General features: G+C 35.2%; 1 protein-coding gene across 1 annotated transcript in view; it reads right to left on the minus strand.

The window, feature by feature from the left end:
- The window catches only part of LOC136036668 (polyamine-transporting ATPase 13A3-like), a 107,255-nt gene that overhangs the window by 42,345 nt on the left and 47,144 nt on the right, over positions 1 to 17,766 (minus strand). The window contains exons 9-12 of the mRNA XM_065718975.1: positions 13,895 to 14,028; positions 8,873 to 9,043; positions 4,680 to 4,880; positions 3,628 to 3,822 (exon numbers count right to left, since the gene is read on the minus strand). Of these exons, the coding sequence (XP_065575047.1) occupies positions 3,628 to 3,822; positions 4,680 to 4,880; positions 8,873 to 9,043; positions 13,895 to 14,028 (701 nt within the window). The remainder of the gene's footprint in view (positions 1 to 3,627; positions 3,823 to 4,679; positions 4,881 to 8,872; positions 9,044 to 13,894; positions 14,029 to 17,766) is intronic.

Genomic DNA, 17,766 nt, shown 5'->3' on the forward strand with positions numbered 1-17,766 from the left:
CTAACTTTCGACGAGTAAATTAAAAATTATTAAGTTTCTATTTTTGGAATCATAGTAAAAGCCATCCATCTGACGCATGTGTTATTATTCAGGATGTTTTTAGCTGTTCAGAGCACAAACCTCTCTGTCCTTACAGTTTATTCCCATGAACTGTTAGATATCATGATTGCATTAGTAGCAACAGACAAATAAACAGCGAACTAAAACCCACAGTGACCGATATTAACAAATACTAAAAAGTAGATAGCGACAAAGACCACACCGCCTTTCCATATCAAACAAAAACAACTTAGAAACAAAAGGGGTATTCTAAAAAGTTTTTTTTAAATATTTTCAGTCTTAATTTTCGCATTTTAATGTAAGTTCTCATATATATATATATATATATATATATATATATATATATATATATATATATATATATATATATATATATATATATATATATATGAGAACTTATAGTGGCAAAATATGCACAGAATTGAATTCCATTGTCTTGGAAAAAAATTCCTTATTATTTCTAAGTTGTTTTGTTTAATTATAAAAAGAAAAGAAAAGGAAATGTGTACAGGCCATTTAATGCTGATTCAGAAGAGGAATTAATATTTCAGTTCATCTTTAACATTTAAAGTTTAGTACGAAAATATATTTATGGGAATTTCCAAAATAGAATGAAATTCTTCGAAGATTGAGCTGAGCCTAAACAAACTACAATTGAAGATTATGAACTCAGAATTTTCGCCGTAAAATACTCGTAAAATCCTCATATACTCAGACTATAGGGATCCTAAAACGATGATAAGTACAAATCAAGTCCAGAATGTCATATGAAATATCTAAAGCCGAACTGCCAAGCAATGACAAAAACAAAGAGAGAGACAAATCTCAAGATGAAGAAAACAAACGGGATTATGGCTAGTAGAAGGAAAACACAAAATAAAAAAAATCAGATATTTCGCCTGTATAGGACAAGGCATCTTCAACACTAATAATAAAGATGGAATTTTCAATAATCTATAAAACCTAAAATTAAACTAAAATCTAAAATCAAGAAATAAAAACAAGAAATATTTATATATACAATTGATGCTACTATGATTGAGCACCACAGAAGTAGCTTCAGTGTTCTCGTTGAAATAACTCTATTTAATTTCCATGGTGTTCAATCATAGTAGTATCACTTGTACATATAGATGTTGTATTTTTATTTTGGTTTTAGACTTTATTTAATTTTAGGCTTTTCATTGTTTTAGATATTATTTTTGTTTTCAGCGTTGAAACGCCTTATTTTATACAGGCTAAATATCCGCGTCGTCTTAGTTGGTTTTCTTCATCTACTGGCAGTAGTCACATTTATTTTCTTCATCTAGAGATTTCCTTTTTCTCTCTTTGTTTTTCCAGAATGTCATCCGCACAAATACTAGTATTAAGACAGGTATAGCGACGAGCTAAGACAGATGAGAGAAAATAAGGAGAGAGCACATCAAGAGCTCCAATGTTGAGGAGTAAAAAGCAGTTCCAATTTAATTTTCTGAGAGTAGTTTTAGGCAAGCGTTTGAGTGACTGCATATTGAGCGACTGCATACTTTTGAAAAATGAATTAAAGCAATGGATAAGCATTTTCTTTTTAGAATGTTATATGAATATATACAAATAACAGTTAAAATAGAACAAATCCGTTCATTTCACAGTGAAAACAATAACAACATCTCTGGATATATCGGTCACTGTATATGTGACCGAAATATCCAGAGATTTTGTTATTTTCTCACTGATAAAAAAAGGATTTGGCCCTATTGAACGGTTATTTGTACGTCATGGAGGGGCAGTGTGGTCTTCGAAAATATTTGCATTATTATACGTTTTTATAATTTATACATTACTGAATCTGAAGAAAAATTCCTACCATTTCAATCAGACTATACAAAATATTGTGTTTTATTGAAATGTGGCGCTAGAATTGTGATAGGTTCTGTGTCAATTTCCAGTATGTCTGTGTCAATTTCTTGCCTCAACTGACTACTCGGACTCAATATCCTCTGGAAGCCATCAGACAAATAAACAGACAGACTAGAAGATATCTAGATGGTGAGACTCATATAGATTGATAAAATAGCTTAAAAGGTGAAAAAGAGAAAAGGATCTAGCCAAACTAGCCAAATATGTGGTGAGAAAAAGAAATCAAAGTCCTAGAGAACTTCTAGTTACATGAAAAACAGAAATTTTGAAGAGGAAGGAGAAGCATGGTTCACCGATGCATCAGATACTCTGGATTGAATATGTGACAAATTTGCCGTAGCAGTTCTATCGGTTAATTGTCAATACAGGTCAACAGATAGCAACTTTGATTCAAGAATGAATCAGAGGGATGAATAAGAAGTGTTTAGTAAACTACTTTATAAATATATATTTAAAATGTTTAAAGTCGCGAATCAAACAAAAAAAGCACTAACATTGATTCTGTTCTGTTACTACTACTTCTGCTACAAACAAGTCATCGCAGTACCAAGCCGCCTGAGTCCAGCAGAGCTATGCACAATCCTTCTCCATCCTAATCTATTCAAAGCCTCCCTCTTTACAAACCCTAGGAAGTTCCTGCTTCCCTTAAATCTTTCTTTAAGACATCATCCTTCCCCCTAGCTACGGACGACCGCTTTCAATCTATCCCTAGACCGTTGTTTGGCAATCTGTTACTCTTCATCCACGGAACTTGTCCAAGTCATCTCAACCTTTCTCTCATTATTACCCTAGAAAGTGGTATTGAGGCACACTTTTCGTACAGTCTACTGTTTTAAATATGGTTGGTCATCTGGGTAACAAAAACAATCTGTAGGCAATTTCTCTGGAAAACATCTGGCAAATTCTCCTTCATTCTTCGGAGCGTCCATGATTCAGACAAATATTGGAAAACTGTCATCACTGTAGCTTCCAATATCCTAATCTTGGTCCGTAGACCAAGATCCTTCCTATTCTTCCAAAAAAACAATTTCTACTAATAGTACTATCAAGGTAAGTGAAGCTGTCCCCTTATTTTTAATGACTGTGTTAAAAATTTTTAATATTTTTAATATTTTAATATTTTTTATATTTTCTAACTTTCTTCAATTGAAAAAAAAAACAACATGAGCTTTGGATATTCTACTTTTAACATCTTCAATGCTCCCACCGTCTTTACTAATAATACTACCATGGTAAGTGAAGCTGCCCACCTGATCAATCTTTTCGTTACCAAACGTCACCTTCTCATCTTCACTTATTCCTAGTCTTAGCGACTTAGTCTTCTTAACATTAAAATTCAGACCTATTCTAGCACTCTCAACTTGTAAAAACTCTAAAAGTTCATTAATTTTTCTCAAACTTTCATCTAGGATACTTAAATCATCAGCATAATCAAAGGCCAAAATGTTCTTCTATTTCAATCAAATAGTCAACAAGGTGACAATAGCCAAAACTTCCACTTGGCTACGGTTAAAACAACGAACTAAAATAATTGGATTGGAAAGTAAAAAACAGATTCTTTGAACAGCGTAGGGTGAACAAGAGATGTTCTCTACTGCGCCATTCATAACAGACTTAACGCTGCAAAGAGTTTGCAGCGGCAGTAAAATTGAAAAATATGATTCTTACCTTCAGTTCCAAAGGGTCCCCAACTAGTTCATCGTCAATATATGTCAACGAGTGACATGTCGCCATCCCTTCAAGCATTCTAACTGGAACTTTTCTAACAAGGCTGGAAGTTTTTTCTACTTCTTCTAAGAAAGAGCCATTCAACGATGGTACTAGACCCCAAAAATCCATACCGTCTTCTGTTAGTGTTCCAGTCTGCAAAATATACCCATCTATAGAAGTTTAGTATTTTCCACCCAAAGTAAAATGAAATATGTAACAATTTTATAATTTATGCTTTTATCAGGAACATTTGTTTGTTTGATGGTCTAAATAAGAAGAAATCCTTAAAAATTATAATATCTAGCGAAATAATAATTTGGCTTTAGTATGATATTTTTAGTTACCTTAGTTACTTTATTTAAACTAGGTAATACACGAGATAGGGATAGGGTAATAGGGATAGGGATAGGGATAGTTATTCTCTGGGCTAAGGGTAATCAATGGCTTGTGTTCGGCTCCCTGCATTTGTTCAATCAACACAGATGCAGATTCAAAATAAAAAAAAAAGCAAAAACAAGTTCTAAGAAAAATCAACATAGTCAATATTTGAAAAATTAGCCCCCTCTATGAACAGTTTCCAGCAGCAATAATATTGAAATATTTGCTCTGATTACCCTCCCCCCACCCAATTCTTCCTATAGAAATATTATTTGTCAGCCATCCCCCATGTTCCAAGGATTTTAAGTTTATCAACTATGCTATGGGTACTTTCAGAAATGACTTGTCTTTTTGAAATTAAGCACACAATTCCAATTTCTAGGAATAACTTTAGCTTACTTTGCAGAATCCATACAAGTTTTAGATTCTTTTTGTCATTTGGCTTACAATTATTCAGCTCTATGTATGTTATCACATTGCTATGGTTAAAATATTGCTTAACTATCTAAGCTCATTAGAAACCCTCCTTTTAAGAAGCAGGAGTGCTATAAAAATAGAACCCAAAAAGCATAAATGAACAAACATAAATGAATAAATAATCAAATGATCAACAGATAAAAAAAAAGTCATACCTTGTCAAAACAGGCTAAATTTAATGATCCAGCAATATTAATGACTCTTGGGTTGATGCAGAAAATGGACTTTTTAACTAGTCGCTTTGCGGCGTAGAAACTCCCTATCGTCATTGCAGCGGGGAGAGCAGGAGGAACCCCAATAGTCAGCAAATCAAGGGATAGAAAAATTACAAATATTCCTTCTTCACCATTCAAATACTAAAAATAAAATAAAAATTAAAATTACAATGATATCAGCAACCAGATGCAAAAATGGGTACACTTAGGCTAGCCCTCCTTACCTCCTAAAATACTAGCAGCACCAGAATGTCAAGAAACGTCTGCATCCAAAAAACTGTAAGTTTCATTCAAGTTTTGACCCAGTTAAGTTCGCTGAATGTGCAGCGTTTTGACCATTTTGAATATTTCGTTGCTCTTTTAAATAGATAATTTTTTTTTTTAACTGAAAGCAATGAGCAACATTAAAACTCTTTCTCACTCTTTCAGTTTGACTCTTTTTCGCAACTTTACTTTTTAAAACAATAAAAAAATTTTAATATTACTCCTTACTTTCAGTTGAAAAAACTTATTTTTTTATAAAATGTCTGATTTTTTTAAAATAATGCTGGGAAATCCAGTGCCCCCTTCATAGAAATTCTCTTCCTCATGAAAAATTCCTCCATGGAAAGATTCTCCCCCGTAATCAAATCTCCCACACCTCCCACCAGAAAAAGAAAACTGAAAACGTCTGTACACTCACCAATAACCAATAATATATGTAAGCAATGGGCAAAGCTCATAAGCAACCCTTCTCCCGGGGACTGTGGGGGATTCAGTTGTCCTCAAAAACATAGTTATAATATATTTCGACTATGCTGAACAAAATGACTATCTAAAAATTTTGATCCGGTGACTTTGGGAGGAAAATGAGCGTAGGAAGAGGCCTAGTTGTCCTTCAATTGTTTTTGGTCACTTAAAAAGGGCACTAGTACTTATAATTTCCGTTCGAATGAGCCCTCTCGCCAAATTCTAGAACCACTGGATCGATACGATCATCCCTGGGGAAAACATAAAAAAAACAAAAAATTATGTTTTTAGAGTTTCGGTTACTATTGAGCCGAGTCGCTTCTTACTTACAGTTCATTACCACGAACTGTTTGAGAAGAAAGTTGGCGCGTACTACTCATTTAATAAATTCTCACCCCTCTCCCCATATCTTGAATATGTAAGAGTTGTCTCATTGTTTCTAACATTCATAACAATTAGGCTAAATTTTCCCCTTCCCCCTGAACAAAAACCTGGATGAACCCTTGATTACGATTCTAGAAGACTACTATCGTTTTAATGCTTTGAATAACAAATTAGACGTTTTAAACTAATGATGGTTACTAATGCTAATGCTACATCTGCCATAAGGACAGGAATTCAAACCCTGGTGTAGATGGTTTTTTGTTCGAAACAGGGGTTAGTGGCGCCACTCTGTAAGCTTGGCCTCCAGCTCTAAATGGGTAACTGGAGAAATCTGGGGAAGGTACACAGGAAAGGTGTGCGAAAGTGGAAGATGGCTGCATCCCAATGCATTTCCTGGCTGAAGGGCCATGAAACAACCATGAGATCAGGATTGAAGGGCCATGAGATCAGCACAGCCAGTAGGGACTGTAAAGTCCCATGCAATATTCTTTACCTTTGTATACTTTGTTACGAGTCTTAGAAGCTTCTCTCCAAAAGATAAGAAACCTGAGATTAGGGGATGTAGAAATTTTTCATTCGGGTAGGAATTCTGAACACCCTTGTGGTTACACAGTCAATTTATCTATACTTGACAATATTGGGCCCAGAGTTTGACCCCACCTGCCATAAACTGTAGAGTTGTACGTACATTATGCATTAGCGTAGGCTACCTACACAATCAAACAAAAGACTAGGGAGAAGAATGGGGTACATAGACAAAGAGTCGGGCAAATGATAAATCAGGAGACTCAATGTCATGCTTAGGGGGAAAAGTATTAATACTAGAATTCTTTTTTCCCACTTTATGACCAAAATTTGTAAGATATCGGTAATAGAACCTTCAGTATAAAGAAATAGAACCTTCAGTAGAACTGAAGGAGAAAGAAGTTACTGATACGAATTCAACATGCAGTTCAAACAGTTTGTGGTGACAAATTTTAAAAAAGGAGTGAATTGGTCCAATAGTAACCGAAACTGTATAAAAAAGAATTTTGATTATAAATTTATAAACAAAAGAATCCATTTTTTCCAAATTCCAAATATATAAGAATCAAAAAGTTTAATGCTACCCATAAAAATTCACGAGCAGTTCCGTCCTTTTGTGGGGGGCAGGCTGGTGCTATATCCCCTACCCAGATTTTAGGAGGGGTCCTAAATCCGTAGTCACAATTCCTTTTGATTTAATTTAAAGAGTGAGAAAAAATTGTTCTCAATTAAAACAAACTCTTTCTAATAGAGCTGTACTTCAAAACAATCCATTGTGAGCTTTTGTCCCAAACATTTTTCTGTTACTATTGAGCCGGGTCACTTTTTATACAGAGTATTTTCTATTCGTTTTAATTTTTAATGTCCCAAACAGAAATGCAATTTATATTTCACGACACATTATTATTGCCTTGTTGTTGCAGCCAGAGGGCCCAACTTTCATTAAAACAAAGTAATTGACCCGGGATCCATACTATAATTTACACATGTTGATTACATGATTATGGAGCAGTGATCCCCTATATATATATGCGTATTATGTACTCTATATTTCTTTGAGACGGGGTATAGGGTATGTTCTGAATCTTTTCTGAGTCGTCTGTGACTCAGGTCGTCTCTGTATATGGACTTTGTAAATAGAACACGATTTTATGCAACAACGGACTTTTTGCATTCATAGTAGCCATAGACTAATTTTTGTTAATAGACGCCAAACCCCTTTTATGTTCCTTTGTGTGTTCCTTGTATGTGTTTTTGTGTATATTTTTGCATGTTTTTCGTATGGATTTTGTATGTTCCTTGCGCTTTTTCTTCTTTGCCTCCAGTTAGCGCGTTAATTTAAAGTTTAATTTCATTCAAAACGGTTTTTTCGCGAATTTTGATAATTGAATTGTCTTGAAATATAGCTTATCGAATGTTGAGAAATTCAAAGTGTGAATTTCAGACCAATTATTTTTTGTTATGATTCAGGAAATATAAAAGAATTATATTATATAAAAGGATAATTCAAAGAATTGATAAAAAACTTGAACAACAATACCTAATCTTACACAACATATGATTATAACAAAATGAGAATATGAAAAAAGAACAAGAAGTGTTATTAGGACAGTTGAAAAGAGATTATACCAAAAATCAAAGACCAAATATTTCAATTTCCAACCGAAAGGCTTTAGCGAGGAGGGGGAAGGGACTTAGCTTTAATCAACTTATAGAAAAGGTGAGAAAAAAAATGAATAAAACAAAACAAATAAGAGCTATACAAAAACAACCTGAGCAGTGAACGAAAAACTCAGACTTATCAATTGGTGACAATATAAGAAATTAGAATTGGGGGAGGGGAAAAAATTAACTATTCAACTTCCAAAGAGGGGTGGGGGCAAATTTTTCAATTTCAATTTTTTATGAAAATACCAAGTCAGTGTCATGAGGGGCTACTTTATAGATGTGCAGGGCACTATTAAAGCGATTGCACCGCATGCGATTTACATTAACTGTCATGCTCATAGACTGAATCTTGTGTTGGGTTATTGAATTCAGAACTTCAGGTGAATGGCATCTTTTTTCTCCATTCTTCAAGAGCTGGACCGTTTTTCTTTAAATGTGCCTAAAATAGGGGGAAACATCCCCAAAAAATCAAGCCTTCTTAATGAAAATCACACGATCACATTCAGCATATTAGAAACTTCAACAGAAGAGGTTTGAAGTTCCTATGTACATAAATGCAGAATTTTGTATTTTTCTGGCAAAAAAAATCACGAATCCGTGTTTATTTGCTTTTTTTCTCCAGGGTGATCGTATCAAACTAATGGTTATAGAACATTGGGCGATGGTTTGATCAAAATAAAATTAAAAGTTCTAGTGTTATTCTTAAGCGGATGAAAATATTTGAGGGCAAATAGCCTCCCTTTTACACCTTTGAATAGATATTTCCCTTAAGATAAATTTAAAAAAATATTATTCAGTATAAAATTTTTAGCCAATTTTAACCTTACCTTCCTTGCAATATTCGTAATAACACCAGAAAGAGCTATTAGGGCTAACACTCCAATGAATCTCAGTGAATCTCTTTCAAACTCGAAATCAACAGGTAATGGGTAGAGGATTGATGACACAAGTTTTCCTTTCTGAGTCATGTATCCAGTTCGAAGAACAACTGCCTTGACCTTAAATTTAAAATTGGCCTCGTTTTAGATTAAACCTGAGACGTGCGAGTTTTACGAGATTGAGCTACTTTTTTAGTGAGAACTAAGAGATAGAGTGTAAATGGCTCAAGATAAGGACCACTTTAAAATAAACCACTTCGCTCATTAGGATCAAGTTTTTTCTCTGGCAAGCTTTAATTCCATAATTTTGGATAGATTAAACTGCAAATCAACACAACTCTGAATTAGAAAAAAATAGCAAAAATACATGAAATTCAAATTCTTTCAGCAGCAAAAAACGAAATTAAGTGGATCGTAAAATTAAAAAGAACTAATAAAAAATGACCATAGCAAATGAAGAACTTATTAGATAAATTTACAAATCCATGTACTAAGATTAGGCACCTTGTTTTTGAAAAGATACTATTCGACGTGCTAATTAAGTTACTTAAGGTAAGGATATATATATATTGTCAATATAAGATATGTGGTACTACTCGAACCGCTATAGCTAAGTGGTTAGTGGGATAGACTTTTAGATTTCTAAGTCCCTCTAGATGTGGGTTCGATTCCTGATATGGCCGAGTTTTTTTTTTTTTTTTTTTTTTTTTTTTTTTTTTTTTTTTTTTTTTTTTTTTTTTTTTTTTTTTTTAACAAGCGTCGAGGGTCAATAGTGTGACACTGTAAGTCTGGCTAGAGTCGACGCAGCTCCAGATTGGTACCTGAAGAATTCTGGGACACCTGGCATCCAGCCCCCCGCCTCACTTCCTGATGGAAGGGCCGAGAAACGGAGATCAGCAACACTGGTTCTTACCCCTTACCATTTACCACTCGCAGCCTGAGAATATTCTTACAGTTAAAATTAAATGTTTACTAAAGGGAATGGGACACTTAAAAGAGCTTCGATGATTTAACATCAAAAGATGGGATTAATGGATGGTATTAGTGAATGGGTTAGAAACTTGATGATTTAGTATGGGACTAGGAATTACTAGCTCCATTTACGGTATGGAGTGTCCGGCAACAACATTGAAAGATAAAATTCTCAAAAAATTGGGCAAAGTGTTCTCTAAAACTAAATAATAAAAAATTAATTAAAAAGTTTGACTCTTTGCCACAGTTCTACTTTTAAAAACTTTAGCGTAAAGAGCGAGGGATTGCGGAGGGGACAACCCATTTCATATACGGAGTAATTTCTGTTCGTTTTAAGTTTTAATGTCGCTCCTTACTTTCAGTTAAAAAAATTAATTTTTTTATTTATAAGTTTAAGGCTCAAACACGAAATAATAATCAATAAGCCTTTGGATTTTAACTAATTATTTTAAGTAAAAATCTAATCCGAAGGAAAGTAGGCTTTGCCTAGCTTTGGAAAATCTTGGGAGGTTCAGTAGGTCTTTAACTTTAAACTGGTCGGGCTACTACAGACATAGTTCTACTTTCTCCACACACTCCTGAATCTTAAGTTCATGAAAAGACAAGCAAGCAGCATTTTTAGTCCATTTTAGGCGATTTTGCAAAACACTAGATAGTGTTGGTGATTTTTTTTTTTTTTTTTTTATGCTAACATAAGTTGCCACAGATAAAAGGTTCAAGGTTTTTTACGCAGCCGCAGTAGGATATTAATCTTGGAGAGAAACTAACTCTGTATTTGTCAGGTCTGAAACCCTCGACTTTCACCTACCATTTTCTACCGAGTTTCGTTTAGCCCTCAAAAGAAGTGACAATAACTACTATGGTCATAAGCAAGAAAAAAAAACAAATATAAAAAAAAACAATTTAATTTAACTAATTTAAGATAATTAATAATTGACAAACTAAATTATTTATTGAAATTAATTAATTAATTTAACCATTTTGAGAAACAATGGATAAATGGATAAGAAAAAAAATCAGGTACATTTGAGGGTTTCTTTTATTTTGTCACAAATCTGGTTCATCTTAGAGTAATAACAAACTCTCTTCCTATCATGTGCCATTTGAGTCTTTAAGACCCAAAACCAATTATTTCGAAACCTGACAGTTGTCACTGAGGATAAATATTTGTTTATGTGTGTGTGAGTTGAATTATTTCCACATCGCCTTGCATTATTTTATTTACGCTGACTAGAAAAAAAAATCCAATACTTTGTTTAAACAAGTAAATATTTTGAACATAATGGCGACATATCTAAACCTGACAATTGTCCCTGAGGATAAAATGTTTGTTTATGTGTGTGTGAGTTGAATTATTTCTACATCGCCTTGCACTATTTTATTTACGCTGACTAGAAAAAAAATCCAATACTTTGTTTAAACAAGTAAATATTTTGAACATAATGGCGACATATCAATCAGTTCGACACTAAAACTCCCCTCCCTAAAAAGTTATGCTTCCAAAAACTTGTGGAAGTATACACTTTTTGACCATTGGCTATAGAAAAATTATTAAAATTAACCACCCTCCATGAAACACAATCTCGACCACAATCTCCAGTCATGGTTTTAAACACGTCAACTATATTTGAAACCAGATACATATCTTATATAGTAACTAAAATGATATTACATAGACTTTTCGCAACCTTCCTACGCTTGAAGCGTGTGCCTTTAGCTCTGGTAATTTTTTCACATTTATTTTTCAGCAACAATTTTAAAGAGTTTTTTAGTTTACTGCAAATTTTGTTTTCCCAAGATCCTCTCTCAAAATATTCTAGCTTGAATAGTTTAGTTATTAGTACTTCTTCTGCTAATAACTCACTGTAGTTCATTTATTAGTGACATTGTAGTGTCACTAATAGCTCTGCTAATAACTTTCCTAGTTTCAGCGACTTAGTCTTCTTAACATTAATTTTTAAACCTATTCTAGCACCCTGAACATTCAAATACTTCAAAAATTCCTTTATTCTACTAAAACTTCCATACAATATGCTTTAATCATCCTCATAATCTAAGTCTAGAAGAGTTTTAAACTTGACTAAATTTCCGGAGATCACCGGTAAATCATTGATCACCAGAGTAGCTTGAGCTCAAATCCTCTGGTTCCAAATAAAAGTCTCATTACCACTTTACCACCAATGATATGCAAAGCAGAAACTGTATTAATTTTAAGGTGGTTATAGCTGTGACGATACTTAAAGCAATACAACATATTTCACTCCAAAAAATTAGTAGTGATGTCTGTGATGTTTTAGGGTCATACACCATCCCCTAATAGAGAGGGAGAGGCCATTAAAAACGATTTTAAGTAGATTCGTATTTCATGGAAAGGGTAGAGCGTAAAGATTTGAATGGATGGGGAGGAAAGAGTAGTAAGCGCAGCTCTGATGATTTACTCCTTGCAGAAGATCTAGGAGAATATCTGCAGCAAAATGTCTCTGAACTTTCAGAGCTTGGACGAACGTGCATGGATTTCCAAGAAACGAAATCAGGTTCAACCAGAAACAAAGGAGCATCTAGATATTCAGCGACATGTCACTTACTTTGAAAATTGGTCAATCATGCTTGGCTTTCAACCAGAAACAAAATCGGGTTCAACCAGAATCAATAGCACATCAAGATCTGCAGCAAAATCTCTCAAGACTTTGAAATTTGGTCGTAGGTGCTTGGTTTTCAACCAGAAAAAATTGAGTTCAACCAGAAACAAAAGCACATTTAGATCTGCAACAAAATGTCACAAAACTCTAAACCTTGGTCGAAAATGCTTGGCTTTCAGCCAGAAACAAAACAACATCTATAACTGCAACAAAATATCACTGAACTTTAAACCTTGGTCGAACGTGCTTTGCTTTCAACCAGAAACAAAATCGGGTTCAACCAGAAATAATAACATATCTAGATCTGCAGCAAAAGGTTACTGAAGTTCAAAACATGGTCAAACATGCTTGGCTTTCAGCCAGAAACAAAATGGAGTTCAGCCAGAAGAAAAACCACATCTGGATCTGCAACAAACTGTCACTGAAATTTAAACCTTCGTCGAACGTGCTGGGCTTTCAGCAAGAAACAAAATAGGGCTCAGCCAGGAAGAAAATCAGGTTGAACCAGAAACAAAAGCACAACTAGATTTGCAGCAAAATGTCATTGAACTTCAAAACTTGGTAAAACGTACTTGGCTTTCAGTCAGAAATAAAATGGGGTTTAACCAGAAACAAAAGCGCATCTAAATCTGTAACAAAATATCACTGAACTTTAAACCTTGGTCAAACGTGCTTGGTTATCGGCCAGAAAGAAAATCAGGTTCAACCAGAAACAAAACTATATTTAGATCTGCAGCAAGATATCACTTACCAAGTTTTACTTGGTCAAACGTGCGTGGCTTTCGACCAAAAACGAAATGGGGTTCAACCAGAAACAAAAGCACATCTAGATCTGCAACAAATTGTTGTCACTGAACTTTAAATTTCGGTTGAATCTGATTGGCTTTCAACCAGAAAGAAAATCAGGTTCAACCAGAAACAAAAGCACGTCTAGATCGGCAGAAAAATGTCAATGAACTTTCAAACTTAGTCAAAGGGGCTTGGCTTTCAACCAGAAACGAAATCCGGTTCAACCAGAAACAAAAGCACATCTAGATTTGCAGCAAAATGTCACTGAACTTTAAACCTTGGTCGAACGTGGTTGGCTTTCAACCAGCACGAATGAAACAAAACCATGTAACAGCATTTTGACAATAACATCCCACCTCTAGAAGCTGGCTCCGATGTCTTGGAGGAGGTGGAGGAATTTAAACAGCTTCAAAACGTAATTTATTTAGAGTAGTGATCCTTTTTCTAAATTGTTTTCAAATATATTTTTAAACTTACGGCTACTATGAACTGTACTTCGATCTTTTCTGGGCTGCAGCCATTCTCAACAGCCAAGACAAACAAAAGTTATAAAGGAATAAACCTACACTACCTTAGCTCCTTCAAAATATCTGGCTTGTACAACTCTAGTTCCGCAGTAAAGGGTGTGCCTGGAGTGTTCCTTTTCATTGTAAAGAAGATCTGTTCTGTTTGGCAATGCTGTTTTCATCAACGGAACACTTTCACCTTAAAAAGAGAGGTGATTAAGAGCATTTTAGGATTATAAGGGTTGAAAATACAGCAAATTCTACTCACATGCCATTTGGCTAGAATTTACGCTGATCAGAATTATCCTTATGTTCAAACTAGTCAAAAGTTGCAATAGCTAAGCCTCCACGGGTGCCACACCCCCACCCCCAAAGCCTCGAGGCAAGGTTTGTAAATTATACAATTTGCGCATTGTTTATACGCAGAAATTATCATTATAAATCGAGGGGAACGTTTAATTCTTGGAGTATCTGAAAAGACCAGGGATATTAAGAAGAAACTTTGGAGGCTGTTGAGGGGCATGCTGGACAATAGCAAAATGCACTATATGCATCCGTTTTATCAAAAAAGAAAACCTGCAATATTTCAAGAACAGCAGTGGGTATTAAGTTGAAACATTCATGACATGTTAAGGGGGATTTTGAAATGCCGTTGGAGGGCTACTAGCCCTATCTTCCATGCTTTTTAGTTGTCTTCCACACAAAAGCGTTCAACTAAAGTTTTGAAATTGCCATCTTTTTTCAAAATAGTTTAAAGGTCAAAAATTATGCACTGGGTGTTGACATAGCCCCTCAGAACTTTTGAAAGGGATGCCAAACACAATAAAACAGGCTATGTGAATACTGGTTGTCAAAAGTTTGGACCAGGTATATCTAAAAAAACGGCTGAAGGTATTCGGTTTAGCATTAGGAAAAGAGGGTATATTCAATTCTGGGTGTGTATAGATAGGTTAAGAGTATTAAAGTGACACTTCGAAGAATGTGGAGGGGCATGTTAAATGTTCATCCAGTTTATCTAAACGTGAATCTACAATATTTCAAAAACAGCGGAGGGTATTAAGTTTCAACCTCCAGGGCATGTCTAGGAGGATGTTAAAAAGTGGTCAGAGGGGCAACCAGTTCCCTTCCATTCCCTTTTTAGCAGCCCTCGCCCTAAAGATATCTGATCAAAATTTTGGAAGAGCAATTCTATTCAAAATAGTCACTTTATAGCGTTAGTTTTAGTAGCAATAGTATTAGTAGCAGTAGCAGTAGAAATAATAGTAGTAGTCGTAGCTTTAGTGGCAGTAGTAGTTGCAGAAGTAGTAACAATAGTAGTTGCAGCAGTGTGAGTAGAAGCAGTAGCATTAGGACGCAAATATTTTCTTTTGGTTAGTTCAATATCTCCCTCAACAAGCCCTTTTAGTTTCAATTTCAAACACCAAACTATTCCTAAGACATTGCTGTTACGGCCTTTTGACAACCAGCATATAGACGACGTCTTGTGATTAATTTTCCATTGTCCCTCCCCAAATTTACTTGAAAATTTCGCCTTCATACACTTAGGCACAGCTGTAATAGTAGTCACAGTAGTAGTAGTAGTAGTATTAACAGCAATAGCGGTAATACTAGTGGCAGCTGTAGTATTAATGTATTTTCTTTACAAGTAGTTACAATAGAAGTAGTAACAGTAGCAGTAGTAAATGTAGCAGTGAAAGAAGTATTAGTAGTAGCGTGCACATATTGCCTTCTGGTCAGATGATTTTCCCCCTTTAGCATTCTCTGAGAGTTACGACTTAATACTCAAATCATTTCTTGAGATACGCTCTGTTGTACATGTACAATGTACATGCTCATAGCATCTTTTGATTAAGTTGACTTGTCCCTAGATTTTAAATATAGTAGGCTGGTAGTAGTACAAGTAGCTGGTAGCAGTAGTAGTTATAGTAGTAGCGGTATTATGCAAATATGCCCTTTTTGATAATCTCCCTGATCATTTCTTCTTGAAAGTTTCAAGGTTCAAGGTTCAATCGGGTTTAATTAAAAAAAGGAAATAACTAACTTAAAGTACACTGCTCTGTGACAAAACTCACGTTAAGACCCGTAAACATAAAAGATTCTTCACTACCAAGCAGTACGGCTCCCACTTCACTCTTCGACACAACCACACGCCTCCTCATTATATATTTTTTAATCTTAACCATAGGGTTCCTCCCTCCCTCCCCGGACGTACAACCACCTCACCTGAATATATTAAAAAATCTAAACTTCATCTAATTTAATTTATCTTTCTTTTTTTTATCTTTCACTTATTGACCTTTAACTAAATATTTATTTAAATTATTTTTGAAAGAACCGAGAGATCTCCTACATCTCAGCTCATTTGGAAGCATGATCCACACTTTAGCTCATGCTACATCCGGGGAAAAATCTGAACGTACTATTGGAGTTCTTCTCACTTGAAGGTCAAAGACAGAGCGCGTGTTTCGATTATGTTGTTCAGATATCAACTGAAATAGATTGTGGAAAGAAGATGGAAGTAAACCGGACAAAAATTTAAAAACAAAAACTGAGCACGACAGACGGTAAAGGAAACCAAGGGAGAGATAGTCGTCTACATTTCCAACAATTTTCAATGCACGCTTGTGGATTGAGTCAAGTCTCTTCAGGTGTGATTTGAAGGTTGACTGCCAAATTATGGCACAATACTGCAGGTGAGGTTTCAGAAATCCGTTGTAAAGTAGACGAAGGGTTTTTTGAGGAAATACGTGCTTCAGTTTCCTGATGATGCCAAGATTGCGAGAGAGTTTCAGCTCCACAGCCTGGATGTGGTTTAGAAATGAGAGGTTTTCGTCCAGGATTACACCTAAATACCTCGCAAAACCCGTTTCTGGCCACCTGATCGTTCCTTTAGAAGTTGAATGAAGTCTAGAGAGAACTTCTCTCTAGAGAAGTTCTCCCATCATTCATGAGTTACACTCTTTTGACAGTTCGCATACAAATAACGTGTTTCGGTTTAGGTCAACACTCCTCTCAACATTCTCTGAAAGGCACACCTGATTGTCACTCACCTTTTTGGAAAGTAAAGTTAAACACGCGTACCTTTTTCAATAAAACATACTACGTGTAAACAGTGAATGAATTGCCAAATTACAGCCCATGCCCTGAGAACTCTGGGGAAGCTGATGTCCCCCAAATAAATAATTAATGGACCTTTCGATAGTGTTGAACAAAATAACTCTCTTGAAATTTTGATACGATGTGTTTTGGGAAATTATTTTCTCGAGAAGAGGACCTTTGCCCTCCATTCGCTTTTGACTCCTAAAATAGCCACTAGATCTTCCAACTTCCAATCGTATGAGCCCAACATGATCCGAAGTCAATTCGACCATCCGTTCCATAAAAGCCTTACATGGTCTGGGACATAACTTCCACCTATTGGGCTCTGGAGGGTTGTGTGTACTCTGAAAGGACTATTATATGCTCTTTGGACCATTGTGATAAATTTCAGAGTCAGAGTTTGATCGTATGCGCTTGGGGATAAGAAAATATCAGGGAGGTGTGGGGGCTATTCGTCCTCCATCACTTTAGACTCTTAGAAGAGAACTAAAACTTTAAATTTCAAATTAAAAGAACCTCGTCTAGAGTTTTTACCACCACCCTTTCCATAGGAGCCTTATATGCCCCTGGGCCATGGTTTACAACCCTTGGCCCTGAACTCGGGGGGGGGGGGGGTGTTAGCCCAAAAGGCCTCGTTATGTGATTTTTGGACTGTTTTTGAATAAATGGTTATCTCAAAATTTCTATCATATTCATTTTGTAAAAATTGACCGTGAGTGGGGGGAGGACTAGTTTCTCTCTGATCACTTCGACTCTCAAAGAGGGCATTATTAATTTCAATTTTTAGACCAAAGAGCCTCCTCCAAAGTTTATACGACCACCTTTTCCATAAAAACCT

This window comes from Artemia franciscana, chromosome 15 (genome assembly GCF_032884065.1).
Source record: "Artemia franciscana chromosome 15, ASM3288406v1, whole genome shotgun sequence".
Taxonomy (NCBI): Eukaryota; Metazoa; Arthropoda; class Branchiopoda; order Anostraca; family Artemiidae; genus Artemia; species Artemia franciscana.